Source organism: Orbicella franksi, chromosome 3, assembly GCF_964199315.1.
Source record: "Orbicella franksi chromosome 3, jaOrbFran1.1, whole genome shotgun sequence".
Taxonomy (NCBI): domain Eukaryota; kingdom Metazoa; phylum Cnidaria; class Anthozoa; order Scleractinia; family Merulinidae; genus Orbicella; species Orbicella franksi.
Genome location: NC_138147.1, coordinates 8,278,109 through 8,304,097, shown reverse-complemented (window position 1 = coordinate 8,304,097; position 25,989 = coordinate 8,278,109). Strand labels below are relative to the sequence as shown.

Below are 25,989 nucleotides of genomic sequence, written 5' to 3'. Positions count from 1 at the left end.
CTGTAGAATTCAGGGGCAAATTGAGCACGTTTTTACGTTACTTTTCACTTTTTTGTCCGTCAATTTCCCAGTCTATATTCGAATGAGACACTTCCGAGTTTTTGGCTCTGTGTCACTGAACTCAAAACGACTCCTCGTGCAAAACCATTCATATGAAAATGTGTTTCATATGCACTTACGTTTTAGTTAATATCAATTAAAAAACGAAACACGTTTTAAACTAAATTTTTCCTCGAGGAGTTGATAAAAAAAGAAGCAAAAGGCAATTCGGAAGTACACCTGTAACCTATTGAGTTGATGACTTCCTTGATTTTATTTTCATTTTTTTTTTATTTTGGTCAGGATTTTGTCAATCAAATAATTGGGTAAAGAAAGGTTGCCGTAAAGACCACGCACGAGAAATGGTGTTACTGTTTAGTGACCGTAATCCGACCTCACCTGTTAGGATCAGCTGGAATCACTGGCAAACCTATCTTACGGAGTTGGTATCATCGGTTATTAACCGCCTAAATAACAGTTATATATTCCACGAGCGCGCTTGGGATATGAGCTATAATCATCTCTTATAAACCATCAAATAATTTCGCTTGCGCGCGATTGGTCCAAACGTATCACGTGACTGAATATTCCCCGGCTAAAACAGGGGAATATCCGAACGATATTCTTCAATTTCCAAAACTGCGCGTGTTGCGAAATATATTTGAAGGATAATAAACACAATAGCCTCTATTTGAAGCGAAAATATGTTCGGATATTTGTCCTTGGACATTATTTGTTCCTCAAAGCTTACAGTTACGTAAAGCCAAAGACAAAGTCTAAGTCTTTTACTATGTTTTAATCTTGACTGTGTGTATGCCCGCCTGAGTTCGCCCTGTTGCCAGCACCTCCTTCTCGGAACAAATAACGCCCGCGGACAAATATCCGAGAATCTTTCCGAGTCAAATGGAGGCTATTGTTTAGATATCCAACAAGCGCGAGTGGACTGAATTGTTAATTATTTAAAAAAAAAAAAACAAAATATAGACAACTAAAATAACAATATTTTTCAACAGTCTCTCGAATATCCCTGATGTCTGGATTTCACCAAGTTTCCGCAGGCTTAAAACTTGCATTATGTCAAATGGAGTCTTATAATTTGATATTAATTTTTAAGTTTAGTAACCCAACGCAGGAGCCCATCATTAGGAGCGTGCAACTCCCATGCTATGCCTATGTCACGGTATTTTTACTGAGCGCGGGTCTATTTTTAGGCTTATTTTCCCGAGGAACAGGTCAGTTCCGGTCTCCATGAGCACGCATCGGTAAAAGCAAAAATGGATTACATCATCACTTCTTCCGGTGAAATGGTGACATCAATCAAAGATTAAGTCCGTGCTTGCGGTTGGTCATTGAGGTTCGGAGCAGGTCTGAATTCGCGGTAAATTCAAACTAAAAATACATCGGTCTGCGAAAACGCCGTGACAGGAATATAGGATAGTTACACGCTCCCAGTGATGGGCTCCTGCCCAATGCAATTACCACTCTTCATTTTGGAGTGAACATAATTATGTAAAAATCTGCTGCTTAACATTGACTAATTCTGCTTAGCTGACTATCATATAACATTTTACTCCAGTTTAGCTTGTCGTTGCGCAGCTGAAGCCAGGCGTCAAAACCTTCAGTGGTTTGCTTTACAGTATTATGGCGAGTGCTGGGCTCGAGATGGGTCACTACAAGAACTGCTTCCAAGGTGCGTTAGCTAATCTTTTACACTACAGTAGTAAGAAGAGATACGTCACGGTATGCGCATTTTGAAAAGCGTACCCTACATTTTTCAAGTTCGGGTAGGTTGTAATCAGTGTTAATCTTTTACATCCTTAACCATCCTTGCTCCTTTATGGTTTAGTATTATCTCTCTAATGGTTTTCAATCTTAGTAAATTACTTTTTTAAGGTTTTTTTTTTTCAATTGAAAGGCAATTTTGTACTTGGCCAAAATAACTAAAAATGTCGTGACTGAGCTCCTTTAAACCTTACTTGTGGATAAGCAGAAATCGTTAGACGTCAAAAAAATGTGTTGGAAATGGTTTTTAGAAATGAGAGAATAGTAACCCAAAGAAAAGCATATTACGTGCTCCTTCATAAATGACCTTCTTTTGTATTTATTAATAATTAACGCTTGAAAAAGCAGCGAAAAACAAAAGTGGTAAATATTATTTCCTAGCCTTTTACCAATCTGAAACATCTGATCTGAATGTAATGTGTCACAGGTATCCCATGGATTCGAAGGACGGATGTGTTGGAGAGTCGTTCGAGTCTTGTGATGACCAAGATTCCAAGTCACTTTGTGTAGGACGTGCATTCAGAGCTTACTTCTACGAATTTAATAGCAGACAAAATAACTCAACTTACCCCGGAGTAACTGGTGGAGGATATGGTACGGCTGCATAAAACTTCAATACTTTAGCACTGATAGTACCACACTTTCTGTCGAAACCAAGTAATTTTCTGAAGAAGCTGGCTAGTCTGTACAAAATACTGCCAAATGCCCCTTTTGGGACTCCTATGCAAAGTGGGTTCCTTTTTGAAAGCGTAAAGATGTCACCATTTCCATGCCATTTGACCAGAAACTGTCATTTCATGCATGCAAAGTAAAAGTGCCATATTTAGAGAAATTGTTGTTAAAATTATCATTATTATTCTTTCTAGACATTCAATTGTCTAGATCTGTTCGGTGGTCTTATTAGTCTCAGAACTTGCTCAAGCCAAACGTTTAATGCCAGCGTTCCGATTCAAAATGAAAATACGAAAAATTAGCAGCCGTCGTTCGCGTTCTCCAAAATACTCAGAACTCAGTCATTTCGTGTTGTTGTTGTGCGGAGGACGGCAAAGAAATGTTCAAAGATTTCTGTCGCACGTGCACAGCAATAGACCATTTTACAGTTGTCTGCTCAGTGACCTGGCCTCTGTATGGCAGCGAGGTTAGGGTTGACCTTGTTTTGATACAGACCTCACTGCTTTTGTTGTGTAAAACAAGTTGTTCTGATGCGAACTAGGTGCATTTACGTGACAAAAGCAGTGGCGTTGGTGGCGTTCTCGTTGCCGTTGCCGTCCTGGTTTGTCTAAATTCTCTGTTCTCTAAAGTAGCACGTCCTTTTCATTCCCCGATGCAACATTTTAACGTCATTTTAGTAGCTATGTATATAACCAGATTAGGTATAAAATCCTAGTTTATTCAGTCCCTTTTAGTTCAATGAACTGTTGTTTATCCTCCATACCCAGGATGCCAGAGGACCGTGGATGTTGCATTGGTCATTGATACATCCGGTAGTGTAAAGCAAGTCAATTTCAACAAAGTCATACAGTTCCTTAAACTATTTGTGGAACGCTTTGACTTTCCTGATAGCTGTACCAGGTCAGTATCGCTACTTTAGTCTTACCAGTCTTTATTAAGGTGATAATTTGAACGGAAACTTTTTATAAGTGGTACCTGAAAGGATTTCTTGGAGGAATGACTGTTACTTTTGGACCCTAGAGAACTGTTTTTTCCAATTTCTCACCGAGGGGTCCCATGTTTCGCGTTGTGGCAAACGTATTCGTCTAATCAAATCAAAGATATGCCACCAGCCTCGTCATAGACACAGAAATGCATGGAAATTATTTAGCTCAGAAGCAAGCCAGGTACCCGAAGGAGGACATCGACTGAAGTTGTTATTTTATACCACCAAACATTTGTGTCAGTCGAATCCAGAAAACCGTCTTGTGTGCACCATATTTCTTTTTAGTGGCTTAACTCAGCTCACAGGCCCTGAAGCCAAGGCTGATTGGGGTTATGAGTTACTTAACCCTCGATCTCACCTTTCTTAAATTTTTATTTCAATTCATCAAAGGTTTGCGCTCATGAGGTTTGATCATCGCGTTTCTATAGACTTGACGTTAGAAGACTCTGCTCTGTATTCCTTGCACGAGTTGAAAAACAAAATCAGCAAAATGAGTTACACAGGAGGGTCCACTGTCACGCAATTGGCCTTGAAGGAAGTAAAGGAAAAGATATTTAAAGGACCTCCTAGAGACGGAGTACCCAGGACATGCATCGTTATGACTGATGGAAAGACGTACCGAGGACGTGACCAAGTTATACAGCCATCCAATGAACTGAGGGTAATTTAATCAGACATCTGTTAAAAAATTCTTCTTTCCATTATTATAAGTTATTTTTCAGGCTTACCGATTAAATGCGTGATTATGTCGCTTAGTGTTTAGACGGTAATTGTAAAAGGTAATAGCGGAGCTCCGGCGGCCCGAAGGTCTGCCAAGCGGAGCACCATACTCATAGAGCGTTGCGTTGCGCTGCTTTGCGTTGCGTCGCGTTGCGTTGCGTAGCATTGAACAAGTCCTCTTTTTCCTTTGTGGTTAATTATTGCAATCAGGAACTCCGCCTAAAAATTTATATCTATCTATTAGTAATTGGACCGACTGGAGTACTTTTCAGGGAGAATCAGGCGAGTAATTTCAAAATCGAGCTCAAAGTGCTAGGCCGATTGGAAATTACGAGGTCGATTTCCCTGAATTGTACGACACGAGGTTCTATTACTCTGATTAATCATATCAAAAACAAATTTAGGAGTCTTTCATAAGTTTCAAAAACTGTAGGAAACTTTAGAAGACATGCGAATGGCGAAGGTATAAAATTACAAGTATCCAATTACAAAACGTTGTGAGGATTGGATACCTGTAATTGGACACCCACGTGATCGCCCACCGATTGCGTGACAAATAGGCGCGCGGAAAACCAATCGCGATTTAGAGTTTTGTTATAGATACGATTAAGACCGTTAGCAAAATTGGAAATCATTTGTTTGTGTGAATTAGGTCTTTGCTGCCAAATGAACCAATAAGACTAAAGAGTTCACTTTTTCTCTATGACTTGACTATTTTTGGTAGTCTGTTCATGACGTTTCTGTTTGGCCAGTCTTCAGGTGTTCACATGATCGCAATTGGTGTCGGGAACGATGTGGATTATCGTGAACTTAGACATATCGCTGGTAAACACGTCATCCTGCTGACGTCATTTGACGAGGTTCTCACAAAGGCACATCGTATTATTGATCAGCTCACTCGCAAGGCTTGTGGGTAGGTAAGTTGGCAAGGCACTACCGTCCTGATGGAGCCCTTTCAGTGAAAAAATAGTTTCAGGTAAAACCTTTGGAAGCATCTGAAGTCTTAGTAGTGTAAATGTGGTGCATAGATTGGAGGGTCTCCGTAAAACAGGCCAAAAAATATAATTTAAGTCATGAAAGTGAAAGTCTCAAGGACTCTTGTCAAGTCTTTTTTGTGTTTTGCCTCATGGCTTCGTTTTTATAGCGTACTATGGTAGTAAGCTATATTAGCCCTACAATTATCATAATAATACCATCCCGAAATGGTCCTACGACCATCAATATGTTTAACAGTAATCAAAATATATTTTTAACTTTTTAAAACAATGAAAATGAATTTTCAACTTTTACGGAGGTGAGTAATTTCTAAGATTACTGATAACCGCGCAAGGAAAATAAGTTAACCTTTAGCCCTTTGACCGTTAGTTGTAGAAGCCACCACCCCGTTGACACCTTTCAATCTGTGTTACAAAAATGAATAACTGAATGTTTTTATTGTTTCTCGCTTTATTGTACAGGATGTTAAGAAAGCAAGAAGAGAACTGGAAAGAACTGAATTTTTAATATTCTAGTATTATAAATGTTCTTGACAGTATTGTAAAATACTTTAAGGCCTCCAAGATTCAAACTTCATTTTCAAGTTAAGTTCAATAAACGTGAAATCACAATCTCTTTATCTTTACTAATTTCTCTCTTTATCTTTACTAATTTCATCAGTTGTTGAAGATGCATTTTGAGTTTAGGATTATATTCAAAAACTTATGTGTATTTTTCATTGACGAAAAGTAATAAAATTCGTTCATAACTAATTTCATTCCCTTCAGTGTAACATTTTCACAATGCCAAAACGGTACGAATTGTGGGAGACAGTTCAACTCAGAGAAGTGAGAAAGTTGGAGATCATTTCTTACTGAGCAATCGCAGACATGCTTTTCGAGAAAGAAGTAGTGTTCATAATGTCGGAATGGAGGACAAAGAAAGCATCTGAATTGACGATAGGATTCGAATACATGATCTCACTTACTATTAAAGCCTGGATTATTGGATAATGCCAGGAGCCATAATCGGGGACGGAGACCGTAAGCGCGCGCCATTTCTAGTATTGGGGTTGTCCCCATGATATGGGACAGTAATTCTATTTTTAGAACAAATTGCGCCATCGCCGGCGGCACACGCCCGTACATGCTGCGGGGATTTTCGCGGATGTCCCGCGGGGGAAATGGCGTCCGAAATTCCGGAAATATTTCATGTTTTTGGCCCACAACTCAACGCGTTTACGTCTGTTGGAATTTTGCTTCAATATTTTCGTCGTAAGCTGCTCCAGCTGGAGTGAAGTAAGACAGTGTCGAATTTAGGTATGTTGCGCTTTAAGCTTATATATATCGCTGACCAAGTTGTGTTCCGATGCTTCTTTTACACGAGCTGTACATTACTCCACTGTAAATTTCACATATGTTGAAGATTAACAGCTTTTCCATGACACAGCAAAACACTAGCTGGATATATTTAGATATAGCAGAGTTTCAGGACTTCATACTTTCCTAGCTCCTCTTACCACACACTTGCGAGGAATTTGCCAGTCTATCGCGACCGAAAAGTAAAACAAAACAATTGCTAGTTTGAGTTTCGCCTGAATTGTAAGCAACGCTTGATGTTTCACCAAGGCCCAATAACTTTACGTCCGTAGATACTGCTCAGTTTTATTTGTGTAAAAATCCAGTAAATTGTCTTTTGTCGATGAATGAGAGCGTCCGCCGATAGGTGTTTTGTACAGTCAGTAAACATGACAAATTGTACTTCCGCCGCACTTTAGTGTGATTACGTACATCGAACTCGAACAATAACTCCATAGTTTTTAAACATGTTTAAGATTGATAAATGTTTGAGAACATATAGCTAAGCTGAAAATATGTGAATAAAGCAGAAATAATCAGCAAAGTTACGATAACGCTTTCTTTAATCAACTTCGAATAACGATTTCGATTTTGTTGATCGAGTTATCAAAACTCCTTGTCTATTTGTGTAAAATTTCACTCTGTTGAAGGAACACACATGATGTTAGTGGCCTTTTTGCGTTCGTGAAATTTGTTGCAGCATCTCAGCACAAAAGATAACGAAACAAATCTTTCTCAAGATTTGTTGACAATTGAAAACACCCACTCGGACTTGAAAGTGCACGAACTGCACTATGTAAATGAGCGAGTTGTACGCGACAGACTTTCCTTTCAAAAACTTTTGCAAACTCGCCAAACAAGCAGAAACAATAAGAAACCATGAAAAACAGGTTTTGGTTATGATTAAGCCTTGTCTGAGAAACTCGCAAATTAACTCGATACCAGAGTAGAGAGTTTTCTTGCTATATTCTTAAGTCAAAACAAACGCAAAAGCATATACGCGTAAGCTTACAACTAGCGCGAGCAGATCTTATTATTCATTCCCAGCGCGAGATTGAAGTCTTGTTTTCGACCCTGAAAAACCTACCTTTTCCGTTAGCTCAGAGCATAAAACTACATATAAGAGATTCCCATTCATCGCTGTGAAAAATCTGCAAGAGAATCTCGCAACTCTCACCATTTGATCACGCAACGTCACAACATCCACGCGAGAAGCCCCGACATGTGCGTGGATCCGCGCGGATATATGACGTCAGGATGGCACAATTTGTTCTAAAAATAGAAAAATTGTCCCATATCATAGGTGCGCGCGGATCCCAAGACTTACGGTCTCCGTCCCCGATTATGGCTCCTGATAATGCTTCATTGGCTTAGCCATCATGGTACAGGAGCCAGTAGCATGCTATACAAATATAGTAAGCGTACGCGTGAATTTTGGGCATTTCTATTTCTACCTAATTTAAGTTTTCTGTATTTTGGGGGCGTTTTTGATGGAAACAATTATTCCACTCGGGCTTGATCGAAATGAGATGATTAAAGCGCTATGCAGCTCGTTGGCTATCTACCATCATCATACCCAGCGCGTGCTCGTGGAATAATTGTAAAATATAGCTATAGCATTGAAGTCAGTTTCGGGATTTTAAATGCGTGTAAAAAAAATGCTTCAGCGATCCACATGCTGCTACAAAACACGGAGAAACAGTTATCATATTAAGTAGTTTTTTATGTTTTCAGTGATACCGAACAGAGCCCGCTAAAGATTTCTAAAATTACGATTTTAAAACGACGACTCACAAAACGATGTAAAGCCTAATTCATTGGAAAGTCTTTCGTGTATCCATAAGTTATAATACTTGCTACGTGCTAACATTGTAAAATGGATTAACATTTTGAAGACGCAGCATCTTGGAGCAAAATAAGAATTAACAGCCCACAAGGATCATAATTGCCCAGCTGTCAGCTAGGAGGTTACAATACGGCAGAAAGTAAATTTATCGGAGACTTTTCGGTACAGAAATATATCATAGAATTTTCAAATTTTGAAATGCTTTTAAAACTTAAGATTTATGTGTTTTAGTTGCCTAGATGCCAATAGCTCAGGCAGCGTGAGAGTTGAACGGATTTCAGAAAGTAATTACCAAATTAACCTTTTCGCTATACTCATGCAGTTTGGGTGAACAGAATATTTTTGTTTCTTAGGGAACTTCTCGCGCAATTTCAGAACAAGTGCGCCCATCAAAAGCAAGACTTCACGACTGCAATTCTCTATTAGGTATAAACTCTCGACCGAGATAAAAGGTAGGCTTAGTTTAAATTTATTTCGACAAAATCATTTGTAGACTAGAATAAAATCTGTAAAAAGGACTGATTTCCTGGTGGACTGTTTCACAGCTTTCAATTAATTAACATTATTTTCCTTTCCTCGCAGACAGTCGGAACGACAGCAGCAAAAATAGCGAAAGTTCTCAAGTTCTGGGTACTTAGCTGTCAGGAATAAAAAAACATAATCGAGGTTTGTTATTGTTTTCAAAGATCCTTTCGATGCACAAGCGTTTGAAATCACAGCTCTATTTGCGTTTGGCTTAAGCGAAGCAGCATTAAAATGGGCTATAGCTAATGTGAAATGAAACTGCATGGTCTATTGTGAAGGCTGTTTACCGTCTTTTTCAGTTTCTTCTCGAACTTCTCATTTGACAAGGAAATAGCCAATTGAGTCTTTGGAGGTATAGATAGAATAAAACTCTTGCAAAAACAGTTCATTATAACCTTATTATTTCCTAATCAACGGCAATAGGGTTGGTGTAACACAAATTGTCGCTTATTGAGGGATTAGCAAGTCGGAGTTACTTGACAGGTAATTGAAGTAGCCGCCTAAAAGGGTTCAAAATGTGTACTTTTCAAAATTAATAGGTTCCGTGCCAAAAAAGGTTTCAAAATCATACTGGACGTACAGAACAGCCAAAAGTCAACCCCACAAAACATGTAGACATTAAAAAAATGCGCCATTTTCAGCACCTGCAAGTGGCTCCTCATTGTCGGTGTTTTAATTTCATTTGGTAATTTATCTTCAGTTGAAGTTGAAAAAGACTGTCGCGTGCCCCGTGTTCGCACGGGAGTGGGAATTAAGCTGGCTTTGTAAATCTGTCGCCCCACACCTTCAAACGGTATTAACCCACGTACTGTTATTTTTCCGTTCGGCAAGGCAGTAAAAAGAGGTATTTATAACCTCCCTATTACTTTTGTAATATCAGTAATTTGTCCATGTTTTCATGATAGCTTAAAAACTCGAGTAACATGTCACATTTTCGCTTTCGTACCGTCCATTCGGGCGCCGTTTCACGCCTTACAGACAAGTGCACTTATACTAACTGTATTTCAATCGATTGAGTTGTACAAACATGTCTTGTGTAAAAACGTGAAAGGGTCCTTAACTAAAATCATTGTACACACGCCCTGTGTATTCAATTTAAAATCACAACAGATAAATCAAAAATGACTTTTTATGATTTAATTAAAAGTTTATGCAGAGAGGATATTGGTCAAATGCCTTTTTGTGAATTATTTTAATCATCAACCAGCTGACAGTTTTTGCTATTTTCCCGTTGCGTTCTTTTCAAAATCGGGTGAATAACAAATATAATTTTAAAAAGTAACAGAAGGCAAAAATCAAGATTTTAGGCTGTAGGTAACCACCTAAACAATGTTAAATGTTACTGGTTGGCACAGTTCATTTCTGGTGAATTTAGTAAGTTACAAACGCAACTGATTTCAAGCCTTACAATCGTTCAAGCGTGTTTAACTAGTAAGTGGGCCCAACGAGCTCGCGAGCTACCGAGAATTAACGGTGTTTCTGGTCTACATTGTAAAGCCAGTTCGCTTAGTCTGGCCAGGTACAATGTTGCGAGAGAGTGAAACTGATTTGCCGACTGTATGAGTTAATCAAGGCGATAAAATCCCTAAGCTCGTTGAAAATTTTATTACTTGTCCTTTCAGTCCTATGTACTGTTGACAAAGTGTTGATGTTTTAAGGAGAATTAAGCTATCGATGATTCCGAGCTGACCGAGCGTTTATATAAAAAGGCCTACTTTAGGATCAAATGTGGCCGAAATTGGGCGTACTTATAGAGAATTGCAAGCTACACCAGTTGAAGAACGTAGAATATGGCAGCGATTGAAAGCGACTTGAGCCCATTTATGTCTTTCCTCTTTAACTGGAAAGACATAAAAATTTATTCCCAAGCCAATATTTTGAATTAAATCCCAGAAATTTGGCTGAACATCGAAATGTTTCCCTTCTGTTATGTCAGCGTTTTTAGACGTTAAAACAATATCTTCAATGTTCCAAGTATCAGCCGTTACTTTCTTCACAACAAAATTTGCGTACGGGCCGATTTTGTGGTGATATTTCCACAGCAGAAAAAGTACAATGTGTGACACACAAAATCTATTTGTTTGAATGGCTCACACATGGAATCCATCTACCAGAAGAACAGAAGAATCATTATTTAAAATGATATCTCCAAGAACAATGAGTCTTTCGCTGTCTTAACCAGCGATTTTATTAAACAGTGAGAAAAACAAAGCATCCAGACTTTCCTCACGACGACCTACGAGCGAAGACGTTACGACCGACTTATGAGTTAGACCAATCGAAATTCAAGAGTCCTGTTTTATATAGTTTACTAATTTTCCTGCAGCGTTGACTGTGATAAACTAGTCTCTTTTTCTACACTCAAAACTATTGTGTGAAAGTCTGATATTGTATAGGACTTTCAGAAATTCTATTTTGCATCCTTTTAAGCATAATGTAAGGAAGTGTTAAGTCTTCCTCTGTCTTGTTTTTTTTTCTCTCTCTCGTTTTTTTGTTGTTTTTTTTTTGTTGTTGTTGTTGTTGTTCGTCTTTTTTTCTCTCTCTCTCGCTCGTCTCTTTTTTCTTTGATTTTAATGCAATCTAAGACCAATAACCGTGATCCAAACAGAGTTTAACGGACTTAATCTCTGATGTAGATTTGAAGATTTATCAACTCCAAACTCGAGCCTTTTCGAAAAGAAAGAGAACGTTAAATCGCTTCAAACATCCACCAAGTTAATTAGCGAGATAGAACGAACGGAACCTTTTTTCCTCGAGCGGAAATTCAAAGGAAATGTATAGCAGGTGAAAAATGGCCGGTATTGTTTTGGAGCTGTAAGTGCCCGAGAATGTTATTTTTTGAGAACGCTCACACCAAGTTTATTTCTCATTAAATACCGGAGATACGCCTTTAGCAAAAAGTGCGCTTCGTCCATTTCGTTTGCAAATAAACCACTTTGTCCCTTTGTAAAATAAGCCGGAATTATAGCTTATTTCAAAGAAAAAACGGTCATTTACGAAGCAATTTTAGTCTAATTAAATTGCGCTTTTCTCAGGTTTAATTTGTGGGCATAGCATCTAGAAAAAGCAATCAGTGATCTTTTGTATTTACCTTAACTGCTATTTTATCTTTTCAAATATTAATTGAACAATTAAGAAGCCCCGTGTAAAGAGAGCGACTACGTTTTCTCCCAGTCAAACCTCGTTGTATTCTGTTGAGTAAGCGATGTGTAGTTGTGTAGTAAATACTAAAATAATTCCACTATTTTATAAACCGTCATGAGCTTTGAACTTCTGAGTAGAAGTTTTTGGGGTAATTTGAATTAGTTATATAACTGAGGTAATAACTGAAAACACAGCATTATAACCGGCACAAAATCCGAAATATTATCGGAAGATGTAAATGTTTAACAAAATTTTACGGCGATAACTCAACTTTAATACGGACGTTTTGATATATTCCATACGTTTTAATTATGGGGACGTTAAAAGAAACTTGATGTTTTCATGGAAACACGAAAAAGACTGTAGCTTAAAGCCCCGGATTGCACCAGGATCAACTGAGTTGTGACGAAGTGCGAAGACGGCTATTTAATTTTTTGTAAACACATGATGGTGATCCCAGACTTTGGATAAAAACAAAATTTTTCGATTGCCTGATCTCGCGCTTTTGGCAAGCTGAATGACATATCTGCTGTGCTTGCTTATTAAAATGAAATTAGAAAACGTGCTTTAACGTCTGAAAACAAAAGCCTTTTTCTACAGGACACTGGCCATCTCAATGTAGACCGACCTAGAGGAGAAGAGCAAACACCAGCGATTGGGAGGAAATTTGAATTTACTTTTTCAAGAGCAAGTGCCAATTCTATTCTGCCATCTGCTGCGGGGATGATAGATCAGCAAATTTATACTCTGAGCGGATCATAATCAGTTTTTATTTATTTGGAAACGTCAAATCTTATTCAAGTCTCTTTATTTTCACTCTGGGTTTGGCCTCAGTAATTGGCTTAAGACGTATCTAATTCCACGTTTGAAACAATAATGTTTTGTTTGGCCGAGTTGATACAAATGAGTATCTTTTGCGGTGTATTGGTTTTGCGCTGCATTCGTCGCGCTTTTTCTACTCCCTTTAAGAAAAACTATTTTCACCTGTGATACAGAGAGGATTATTTCCGAATCTCATGTGAACTATTAGAAAAATCAGACCCTCTAACAGAAGTATGATCAAGATGTGTTTTTTGTGTGGCGAAAAAGCGTTAATTTCGCAGGTAACCATTGATTAAAAAGATTCCCTTCCTGCTAAGAAGCCGTATCGATATTTCCAATCAATTATATATTCATCCTAGTGATAGAAAAATACCCATCTCTTGTTGACAATACGCGAAAAAACCGTGAGTTTGTATCGTCTCAAATCTAAAATGTCCGAGTTGTGTTCCATGAAACTGCAACAACGTTATTCGAGGTTTAAAAACATTTGTACCTAGCCACAATATAAGCAAAAGCCTAGAGTCTCTGCATCCTTTATTAACATCACAGTTTCTGTTGACAGTCGGAAACTAAGTTTCCAAATCAAATCACAATTAAAACTATCTTTGTGACAACGGTGTGAAAAAAAAATCACTTCTCTATTATTATTTAATCTTAACTTGACGCGTATAGCATTGGCAGGTGACTAGAACAATATGCGCGAGACACGGAGACATGGTTTGTTCAATTTCCGAACACATCTCGAAAAAAATTCAAACTGCGTTCTATCTGAAGTTTTCATCACTTAAAAGGAAAATCGTTCCAATGCTACAAATAAGTAAACCATTGCAATGTCAAGGAAGTCACTCGGTGTAGCATGCCCTGATAGGGTATGTACGGGGGCACGCGTGCCACAATTACTTATATTCACACACCGCGCTCTAAACATATAATGCGTACCGATAATTAAATTTTGTGGTGTGATATAAGCCGTTTGTAAGAAAACAAGCAGTTTTGAATGCGGTGATACTGTAATTAAAGCAACACAATGCTACCTTGCAAAGAACCTTAAAAAAATAAAATATCATAACTGCAGCGCCCGCTATCCACACTAAATCAATTTGGCATGTTGTCGCATACAAGAAATTTTCCAATATGGGCGATATATGGCTCTTGTTTGGACAGCACGTGTCGAGCACATTATCTTCAAATTCTATATACATAGAATCAACATTTCAAAGCAATGGATCGCTAATTGTTTTGATGGCGAATAAAAGTGTAAAAAAGCTGCGAAAACACTTTACCGCCTAAACAAAAGTCATTGATGACCAGATTAAATTACAAAGATGCTACCGATCTACATGGGCCTTTCATTTGGGGCACCCAGCTTTAATTAGCTTTGCCAGCCAATCACCGCTTAGGCTGGTCACGTGATCATCATAGCAGCTGGTCTAGTCAAACTACAAGGTGCGACAGCACTGTACAAGTCCAAAAGCCCCTTCAGTATAAGCAAGAGACTATAAAACGCCACGACCTTGGAGGAGGAATTTAGCAAATTTTACCAGCCGTTTTTTCGTGAATTTAAATGATGGACGTCGACCAACAGACCGTAGTGGGTAAGAGAACTCAACTTGAAGCTTTGTGTATTCCTTGGTATTCCAACTGACAAGCTACGGAAGTTTTTCATGTAGTGAGTTTAAAAGTTTAGAGTTCTTAAAGGGTTTTACTTTTAATTAAAATCCCATTAGCTAGAATACGATACTGAGCTGTAGCTATGTTTTCGCTTCAAAAATGTACTCTCTCTTTATTTTTCCACTTCTAATGTCGTGTGCCTGTTCTGACGCGGCATACAAATTACGTCTGAGGAAAAGACAGCTTTTAATTCTCTCCCATTTCCATGGAATCAAAGCCTACGAAGAATTCGTACACCAGAAAAATTTCTCTCCCTAAAAAAATCCCAAATCGCTTCTTTGATCGAGCGTCGAAGCCCAAGCGATTTTAATTTCCAAACAAGTTCAAAACTTCGACACTTAGCGTCTTGAGAAACTCATCGAACGGTTTTCTGACTTTCTTGTTTTGACTGTTACACTCTTTAGAAGATCGCGACATGGATCGCGAAAGCTCCTCGCCGAAGAAACAAGAAACCGTCGAGCGAAAGCCAGAGGTGCTGTGCAAAGTATGTGGAGATATTTCATCCGGAAGGCATTACGGCGTGTACACATGCGACGGGTGTAGTGGGTTCTTCATGCGGAGTGTAAGGAGAGATATGGTCTATTCCTGTAAGGGCAACGGAAATTGTGTCGTTGATAAGAAAAGACGGAATCAGTGCCAGGCTTGCCGCTTTCAAAAATGTCTTGATGTCAAGATGAACAGGTTCGGTAAGTGAGAAAGTTACACGTAAAGTTACTTTAAGATCGTCATTAGATCATGTACACACAGAGAGAGCTCACGCCCAGTTACTGGCTGGCCAGCGAGGCAATTAAAACTCGCCCCGATCATGAAATTTGTTTTCGTTTTTGGCACATATCTTAAGAGAGGGGCTTAACCCAATTCCAGCATATCATTGTTGGATAATCGACGAACACAACACATTGTACGCGCTGTTTTGTCACTCCGTCTTAAATGTATGATTAAAGCCCAAAAGAGGCGGAAAGCGTTTAAAATGTAACGCGCCGTTGAAACGTGCTGTTTTGTAAAGCGGCGTGTATTTTTCCGTTGGTTTGGAATGTATTTAATCTTCTTCTCCTTTGCGAAAAAATTAAAATTTAATTTTGTGACAGAATGTTTACTCGGGAGATCCAAAACGTTAAAATTGCAGAATTTTGTCGAAAAGTTCTGAAAGTCGACTTGGACGGTTAGTTTTGATGTCTAAGGTGAACATGGGTGTTAATGTTTTCACATTATGAGAGGAGGCGCCACAGTTTTACCCATTTTCATAATGTTTGGTATCTCGGAATTTTCTTCAATTTAACAATGTGATAGATATTTGGAAGATGATATTTTGATACTCCGGTGGAGGCACATTGTTCCCTAAATACATTGAATTTCGAAGACAGCAATTAGTTCCAATTAATCTTTATAATAAAAAGGAAACGTCAAACTTTCCTTCCATTCTTCGTTGACAACAAATCAGTGTGTATTTTCGCAAGCTGCGGTTTGGGAACCTTCGCAATTAAACTTTATTTATTCAAAGACGAGACCGTGTAGTGCTCTAAGAAATTAGAGTTTCCCGACGAAATGGGTAAATAAATGTCTCCTAATGAAATGCTAGCATGATATCTCGGGAAGATTAGAAAAACAGTAAATTGTTTCAAGTGATAATCTGTGGCATTTCCGAGAACAGCATATGTCGAGCTAATGAGCACAGGTGAAAAAACCCTTTCAAATGCTTCACAAGAAAAACATTTGGCGGTATCTTTGAGGAGGAGTTTATATCCTGTAGGTGGATTTTATTTAGGCGTTTTAGGGAGATATTTAAGACTGCACACTCACTTTCTGGCTTTTTAGAGACGAAAAAGTCTAAATGTGGTGCGATTCCAATTCGAATCACATCATGCAGGTGATCCTCGGGTCGATTGCAAAGACATTTTGTTCCATTCATCAGAACAGCCAGACCGTGTTTTTCTTTTGAAAGGTAACTCGTCCTTATTCTTTCGTAAACAATAAACTGAGTTCTTCAGCAAGGAAACAAATGCTTCTATTGTGTTTTTTCAATACAATTTCTCCTTGAAAACTTTGAACAAAACGAGGAAAGCCCGCCAAGTAAACTACGGCAGCCTTAAGGTTGAAAGCAGGTCTTGTTTAACACTGATACATAAAACGAAAGAAAATTACTCTTGCTAAGCTAGAGAACCAGTGTTAACATGATTATGGTTTATTTGAAATATAGGCAATTTAAAAGCTCCACGCCGCTTGTTTTGAATAGATTAATATCGATAGTGATACACTATTGTAATATTGGGATGAGCAGAGAAAACTGATGAAAGGTAAACAGAAACGCGTGGCGGCCCCGAAAAATTGAAACCCCATTCTTCATACGCTATTCTCACTTAAAGAGCTTAAAAAAAAGCACCACACTTACCAAAATTAAAATCTCTCTTTCACCTTGCATTCCCAGATAGGGTAGCATTTAAACCTGTGGAAGTATTTCGCTGGGAAAACAAAGTTGTTTGAGGAAGGGATCTGTTTATTGAACCCGCGCTAGTTAGGATCCGTGTTTAAGAACAGCCTTTGTTGTGTATGTACGTTAGTTGTAAACAATGGTTTTTCGTTTTCTATAGTGAGTTCTTTTCCATTGTCTTGAATTAGACATTACAATTTAACTCGATTATAAACAGGTAGTTCTGTCTTATGATCCTCTCGAACTGAAATAAATTTGAATTAGAGAAGTTTTCCGATGAAACGAAAGCGGGCTGCGCAAAAATGTTGGTGGTTAAAATTTTATTTCGTTCAAAAAAGCCTGTGACGAGGTGATAGATCTTTGGTCGTAACCGCTAAATACTGAGAAATTTCTGCTCATAAGAATAAATTTCTCTGATGACCAGCAAGCAGGAGGTCCATACAGTGGTAGTATTTTAAAAACCGCAGTCAATTTGCCAGAAAAAAATGAGTGTTATCGACAAAACTTTTACACTATAACTGGATCAAATTTCCTGAATGTTTGAACCTTACGATGATGCAATGAGGGAACGTACCGGGCTCCTTTTGTATGCATATTCAAAATTGCTGCTTCAAAGTAAACAGTTAAGTTTAATCTTACTCCAAAATAACATAGTCAATTTTGAAAAGCACTGTTCGCTTTTAATTTCTCCCGATAACTAACTTGAACTTACCTGAAAAAATATACATCTTACGCTCTTTCTTTAGAACATGCAGTCGTTAAGTCATAAAGAACCAGGCATGAGTTTGATACGTGATTTGAATATTTCATTTTTGAAACGTTCCGATCTCCTAATAACCTTAGACTTCAATGAGACAACTAAAAATTATTCATATTTCTTGGCGCAAATGCGTTGTGTTTTTTAGCGTCAATTCTTGATCAGTCAAAGTAACATATTGGAAAAACAGCTTTGTTCAATGTCTGACGATGAATACCGCGGCATGTCAAGGTCGAACCTTCCGCTATCTGTTTGTTTGTGTGTTGTCAGTTAGTCACAGGCCGTCACATTTGTATGCAGGGTTGTTCACCGTTCGGACGGTCTCTGTGGTGACATGCCTGTAGGCGAGAATATAACGAAGGGAATAATGGAGTTATTTTAAAGTGTTGTATCTCTCATCATTATACAAGCACTTCAAACCGTGCGAAAAACCGTTATTATACCAAAAGTGTCGTCTGCACGCCCATTTCATTGTTCATCCTAAGAACAGAGGAACTGGCAAGTACTGAACGGTTAATTTGCAAAGCTTTTGTCAGCCGTTTCCTAGGTTTTAAGATAGAAAGAACAGGTACGCTGGCGGGCAGCAAGGGAACTTACATGAAACTAAAATTAATTGCATCTTCACACACTCATAAAAATCAATAAAACTCTTGTGCAGCATGAGGCTGGTTATAGTATTCACAGTGTTGCGGTCAAAGATTTTATTCCACTAAAAAGTATTTTTTTTTAGTTTCAAATATGCACCTCCTTTTCGAATGAAAGGAATAGAAACAAACAGCTGCGGATTCTTGCAACACTATTAATTGCTACGTCTCTAAGATGCGTAAGTTGATCTGAGTGATTTTACCTGCTCCTTGACAGAGCAAGACTGTTTTAATTTCTCTTATTTTTTCATTTTAAAATTTCACATTCTAAAGTTTTAGCGAGGACAAATAATTTTGTTTTTAGTACGAACGCTTCCGTCATTTACGCGCACGAAGAAATGTACCAAATTACTTTACTGCGTAAAAGCCAAAGAAAATATCTCTGTGTCACAACTTACCAGCTATTCATATTCACATAGTTTTGCTTATTGTGAAATGCATAAATAAAACATGGTAGGAACGCCACCTTCAGACAATGTCTTTCATGATGGTATAACTTCCATATTTCATAGTTCAACAGAACACATTGGCTTGACTTTCATTTTGAATATATCTTCAAAGAAGTTAAATTAAAGCAAATAATTCTGCTAGAAAACGTAAGAATGGCCTTTGTGTTAGGCACATTAGAAGTAAAACAAATTTCAACTTCAAAATGGTAATTCCAAAGAAGCAAACTCCTTCGAATGAACCGATGTAGACAGAAATAAACTCTCTGGCAATATTGAGACTGTTTTTGAAAAAGCAATATTTAGAGGTGCGAGGTTTTAAGAGATTCACTTAAATGGTCTCGAAAAAACTTGAATATTCATTTCACACTGCACTGACAACGTTTCTTCTTCTTAAATTAGCGAGTGCAAATTCCATTTTAGGAGCGAGAAACGTGTCTCCAACACTAGCTTATCTTCGGGCTAGCTTTCAAGAGGAAAGTAAATTCAATAAAGGCGAATGCTATATGAAACATGCCAACTTTTTGATTAAAACGATAAATTTAACAACATTGGGTAGCGTTCGTTTGTTTCCCTTCCATCGTTCTTCGTCAACTCGTTGAATAATATAAAGTAACGCAAATAATAACTATCTCGCTATACGGTTTATCTAGCTAGCGAAAAAACCATGTATGCCTAAAGATTAAAAAGTCTATCATACGTGCCAACCTTCTTTCTTGGTATTAGGCTAGTCAATATGAAATAAAATGATTGAATTTACCCTCCAAATTTTCCATTCTGTTGGTTTAAGTGGGAAGCTATACATTCAAAGCAGTTTTTATTTTAGAATCTGTGTAGTGAACTCTTTTATTTTGTCATTTACCAGCTGTTCAGCAGGAAAGACAACCCAACTCTACTCGCCTACTCAAGCCGCCGATGGGTGATGAATACGCAAGCAAATTCATGAATAACGACTTTCTGACGAGCTTGATAGTGGCAGAACCCTGCCGAGAAGCCGTACATCGATTCGGACACCAAACCTCAGGAATACCCTATCCATCACAACAAGAAATAGCTACCTCGCTTTACTGTTCAACCCCTGACGCCATCTGCGAATCTGCCGCGCGTTTGTTGTTCATCTCTGTGAAATGGGCGCGAAACATCCCTTCTTTCGTGAACCTGCCGTTCCGCGACCAAGTGATCTTGCTAGAAGAAGGCTGGAGGGAGCTGTTCATCATGGGAGCTGTCCAGTGGAATATGCCCCTTGAGGTTGCGCCCCTCCTGGCAGCGGCAGGAATGCATGTGGACAACACGCCAGCGGAGAAGATTGTGGCAACCATGGCTGACATTCGCATGCTGCAGGAAATTAACGCGCGGTTTCGAAGTCTACAAGTTGGCGAGGCCGAATTCGCGTGTTTAAAAGCAGTGGTACTTTTCAAATCTGGTGAGTTGAATAACAATGAGAATTAATATCCGTCAGATTTTTGATAACGAGTTCTCACATAAACCCTTCCTCCTTCGCATTGTAAGCTTCAGGAAGTTTTTGCTTAAATCGTTCGTCCCACATTGTAAACAATGCGCAACGTTGTCGAAACTATAGCCTAATATCTTTTTATACAATCATTTCTGTAGCAGAGAATGTAAACTTCGCGCCAAAATATCTGAGTTAAACTGGTCCACAAACCAGAAATGTCATGAAGAGTCAAAATTAAGGCGTAACTCCAACACGAAATAAATATGAAGTAAATAAGAGCTTGATTTCAAAAGTTGTCTATTGAATGTGAGGAGATAGATTGTGTTATTGCCAGAAAAACAGAAGGGAACAGAACAATACTACAAAGAACTTTAAAACGGTGATGTTACGTTGTGACACGCTTTTAATAGAGAACCAACGACGGAAAAGATACAAAACTTTATTTGTCTTTCATTTAAGTGTATCTTTAATTCTTTCATGTGACGCATTGGAGTTGGTTTTCATTTACGGTGACTATTTGCGACAGAAATGGGCGTTCTTGGTCTTAATACTCTTACCAAGCTTAAAACATACTAATCATCTAAAATTAGAAGTCTTGTATTTTGAAAGTAAAATTTATTCTAGAAGGGAATAATCCATTTGGAACTCTACAGGCGAGAACACATGTTGGGCAGTTTCTGACTGGCTAACCACTTAGCTTGAAACGCCTTGTGTATTAGCGACGCGTAACAAGGTGAAGTGTGTTTTTCAGTTCTCCTTTATTAGCTGAGCGTATCAATAACCATATCATAAAAAAAATCATAGCCGCTTAATTTACGCTAATTACAATACGCTTTGCTTTGCTCTCTAAGCCTACACAGCTCCTCATTCATAATTAAAAAACCATTTCCCAATGATTGAATTCCTTAATAAGACTGTATGCTTCGGTTATTGAAATATGGCTAATTACGACCATACCAAATTTCTCGTATTAACTTTAATCAAATATGAAACTTATACTCTTTCATATTAATGAAGTCGCAGAAACCCCGTCTAACTTGTTATCAGCCATAAATAATTTCATTTTACAATAAAAAAAAAAGTCAGGCTATTGCAAAGCTGCTTCAAATCTGTTTGTGACCAAATTTTAATCAGTTATTTTTTCACGGAGGAACAAGGGAATAACGACGGTTTTCAAAGAGGAGTGAAGTTTGTTTTTCTATTTGTCAAAGAGTTTAGAGTCTTGTTATACCACTGTCGGAGTTCGAAGTTTCTTCAAAGAACTTCAAGTTGACGTTGGTTTGATCAATGTAAAGATTACGCGACAAAGTGCCTAATGGAACATACCATAACAAGACAAATTGCTACTCGAGTGGAGTGGAGTAAGATTATCATCTAAAGCCTACAGCCGAAAATTGGGCGGCATTGTAAAGAGTCGGTGTTTGATGTTTACACACTTCAAGCGTTGAATTGAAAACAGTTGTTTCGAGTAAAGAAAGGAAAAAATCTCCATGAACTTAAATTTATATTTAAAGTTTTATCGTTAGAAAGTGTCTTCCTCTTCTACAATAGCATTGAACCAGGACGAATAGAATACTTAGGATTTTAACAGGTCAGAGATAACTTCCTCATCTGTGCGAGAAACTTGATTTTGAATAGATTTAATCTACTAGCAGTTGCAATTTACCGTATCAAGGAAGTCACGAAATACGAAAAAGGTTTTTTTTTCTTTACGAGCGTTATAAAATAAAACACTATCCAAACAAGAAGTTGATTTTACACAGAGAAAGAAATATTTTGTACATTTAATATTTTACATCAGTACTTGTAGGCAGAAAACGTGTCAGATTTTTCACTCTGTGGTTTTCTAGTAACAGGTGTTTTTGTGAAAAATAATTCAATAAAAAATCATCTCGGATCATTTTACCTCCCGCCAGTTCGCGAACGTCAAGTTTTATTCAATAATGTATCCAATTTTTTGTTGTACCGACATGGCTAAAACCGCGCTGCGAGAACGTCACGCTAAAGTTTAACAAAAATCACTGATTTTATCAAAGGTATTTTCATGGCTTATTAACCTTTAAGTGATTTTAAAAACGTTCGGGAAACTTTTAGGAATTACGTAAAAGAAATGAAGCGGTTTCTTTGAACCCGAACTTCAGAAAATCCGAGTGAAAAGGAAACCGTATTTGTGACTTAAACCTGGCTTCATTCTCTTCAATCTTAGTGGTGAGACACTTTCTATTTTGAAAGAATAGCTTTTAAAAAGCACATTTTGAATCCTACGGAGTTAGCTTTGGTATCCTCTAAAGAATACATTCAATGAAAGTTTACGTAGTTAACTTAGAGAAAATGGAAATATAGTTGGACAATAACGAACATAAAACTTAACACTATTAAGACATTACCTCGTGCTTGAACATATGACCATGAAGAAACTGACTAAGAAAATTTTAAATGGAGAACTATTTGGGTAAAAATTATGAAGTTTACATTTTCAGCATTTTGGTCCACGCTTATAAAGTTAAAGGAATACAAAGTTAAAGGAAGCTAAGCTCACACAAAGACAGATTTTCATCACAAATAAATTGCTAGTTTCTTACAAAGGATTTTAAGTTATTAAAAATTTCATATTTAAATAGAGAGGCCTCACGCGTGTGACTAAAGAAGACAATACTAAGTTTTGTGCTCAACTTTTCCGCGTCAGATCAGTGGAAATCGCTTGAAATATTTCCGGTTAAGGAAATATCAAGGTACTCAAAGGCTGTTAAAACTCAGTAAAATTGTACAGTTAAGGGGCATATACCCCATTCTTTGGTTTAAACTTTGTTTGAAAGATATGCGATATAAATCAACGCAAAGCATCTGTCACTTCGTATTCAAAACGTAACAAATTAAAAGATCATTATAAACCCCTGGCCAAACAGACTTACAAGTAGTTACAACTAGCTGCAAGTTGAACGTGCGTAGAGACTCGCGTTGGGTGGCTAAACGGACCCGCATGCATCCTCGCAAGTACACGCAAGGTGCAAAAACCTATTTCAAGGCTATGGGCTTAGTCCCACGCAGACAAAATGTAATCAGCACGATAACATATCCTGTATTTCATTGGCTAATAGATTGCTAAAACAACGAATGGACGTCACTCAACTAGCGTTGACTTGGGTTGGGTGAGCAAACGTTGAAAACCCTACATTGACTTGCGTGTAAATTTGATCTCGACCAAAGTGAGCTTAAGTCCTCGCAAGTCAACGCATTTGTACGCAAGACCTGGTCAAACGGAATCGCAGGTAGACCCAAGTTTTTAACTTACGTCTACTTGCGAGTCCGTTTGGCCAAGGCTTAGGCTTGCACTCAAGTTCTTTTATCTTGGAAGGTTTTACCCATTTCCCCTCCATGATTCGGATCACGTGACAGTTTCAAGCGCTACGAGGTTTAATAGGCTTAGACGAAGCGATGCGTTAACAGCACGAACAGTGCCCCTGAGAACGGAAGAGGTGCAGTTCAAAAAGAACTAATTTTAGGGCTCAAACTTTGCGCCAAAGTTACTAACGTCACACGGCGTGAGACTTCTACAATTCAGTAATTATGTCATTACAAACTATACAGCCTTCTCAGTGTTTGGTTGTTGTTTTCTTCTACACATTAGAGCTCAGAGGATTGCGTGATCCACAGCAAGTGGAATGTTACCAAGACCAAGCACAGATCATGTTAGGAGATTACATCAGGAGGCATTTTCCCGGTCAGCAAGTCCGCTTTGGAAAGCTTCTGTTAATGTTACCATCCCTGCGTATGGTGAACCCCAAGACGATCGAAGAGCTGTTCTTTCGTCAGACCATCGGCAGTGTTGCAATTGAAAGTCTTCTTTGTGACATGTTTAAGTCCAGCTGATTGGCAAAAGGAAAATTTCGTTACACTTTCCCCAAGGACAACAAGCATTGAAATGAGGCTCCGTTGTTGTGGAGTACCTCGGTTAACAACAGTGAACAATCACATGGTAGCCTGTTACAAATCAAACATGGGTGTGATTTCCAGGCTAAGTTGTTTTTCCAATTACCGCAGACTTTTCTGCCAATAGCAAGGGAGAAAGTATAAGTAAATCATAATTACAGGTTTGTGACTAAGAAAGCTTTGTTTTAGAAAAAAAAACTAGTACAAGATATTAGCGTAGAAATATACTATAACATGTAAAAGCAAAGTACATTTTTAAGGGATTGAAAATTGTTAAGTACATGAAGATTTCCTTACCGAATTTTATAATTAATGGCCAGAAAGCTGTCATTATACAAGAAGCTTATTTTAAAACACTATGTAAAACGTTAGGCTTCAGATTACTGTCAACAATTTTAAACTGTTGAAACAGAAGGGACATTGCCCGAGGGGGATATCCATTTAAAAAGGACGGGGGGGGGCTCGTCGTACCTTTCAGGGGTTAAAAAAGCGGTTTTGGTACATCTCTTTATGGTACCTTTTAGGGTATTGAGTCGAAACAAGTTGCTGTCGCTTAAATGTGTTGTTTTAGAATTGGTACCTTTCAGGGGTGAAAAAAATTCAAGCCACGCCCACAAAACAGGACCTTGGTACCTCTTAGAGGTTCTTTTCAAAATTTCCGACGAGCACCCCCCGTCCTTTTTATAAGGAAGCCCCACCTGGGGATATTGCTTGTATGCAATGGCGAAATGTACAAAATCCATTTCAACGTATGTTATAGGTCAAATGATTCCAAAGTAAAGGTAGATGCAGTAGATAAAACATAATTATTTTATGAACGTGCTCGAGGGACAAATATCGGTGAACAACAACTGCTTCAACGAAGCTTTGCCATACCAGGAGCCCTTGGTTAACTTGACAATAGTTACATCAGCCAGGAAAGAATATTTTGTAAAAAAAAAAAAAAAAAGCATAATCGTTTTTAGAGATCAATAAACGCTCAGTTTGTAAACTGACAGGATGAAGAACAAGTACCGCTACTTAAAGGAACTACGTCACGTTTTGTGTATCTAGAAAAGTTTGGCCCAAATTTTTCAAGTTTGTCGTTTGTAATTCGTGTAAATCTTCTCCACCCTTTACCATCCTTGCTACTTTATGGCTTGTTTTTTGTTCTTTTGTGTTTTTCTATCTTAGTAAACTATTATTTTCAGGTTTCCTCCAATTTAAAGGTAATTTTGTACGTGGTAAAAATAACTAAAAAAAAACCGTGGCTGAGCGTCTTTATGAGCCATTTTCTCTAAATAGAGAGAATAAGGCAACAGACGTGAAGCGTTGGATTTCTTCATATCTTGCCCAAATAACTTTTATAGTGAGTTGTTTTCGAAAATATCATTCAAAGGTCCTGAAGTGCTTTAGTTTTTCGAAATCACTATTCGTGAAGTGAACATGGAACTTGCCCAGTGACCTTCTAAAGAGTAAAATAGGCGAATGTAAACCTTTTTCGTCATTACGGATGCTTCAAATTGGTTTTTTCACAAAAGTAATATTCCTGTTATATTGACAACATCATTAACGTTTTGTAAACGCTTGCACTGAGTTAAACGAAAATAGACTACGACTAAGGCTTCTTGGTTAATTGCACCGCTCTTTCCAGATTTCTCCTCACAAAGGTCCCAGAATTTGCTCTCTTTTAAAGACTTCGCTTAAGAATCGAAACGCTCTGTTTGGGGACGAACAAAGAATCCTCAAAATTCAATGCTTTCGCGCAGGCTCTAGCTTCTAAGTCCTACCCCACCCCTACGTCGGCTTGCGC

General features: G+C 38.1%; 1 protein-coding gene across 1 annotated transcript; it reads left to right on the top strand.

Annotated features, from left to right (window-relative positions):
* The first annotated feature begins 13,559 nt into the window (after positions 1-13,559).
* Positions 13,560-25,673, top strand: LOC145481062 (photoreceptor-specific nuclear receptor-like). Its single transcript, XM_081459450.1, has 4 exons — positions 13,560-14,463; positions 14,944-15,225; positions 19,680-20,237; positions 23,896-25,673. Exons 1-4 carry the CDS (start codon positions 14,433-14,435, stop codon positions 24,135-24,137), a joined length of 1,113 nt encoding a protein of 370 aa, XP_081315576.1. The 5' UTR covers positions 13,560-14,432; the 3' UTR covers positions 24,138-25,673.
* The last annotated feature ends 316 nt before the right edge of the window (positions 25,674-25,989 follow it).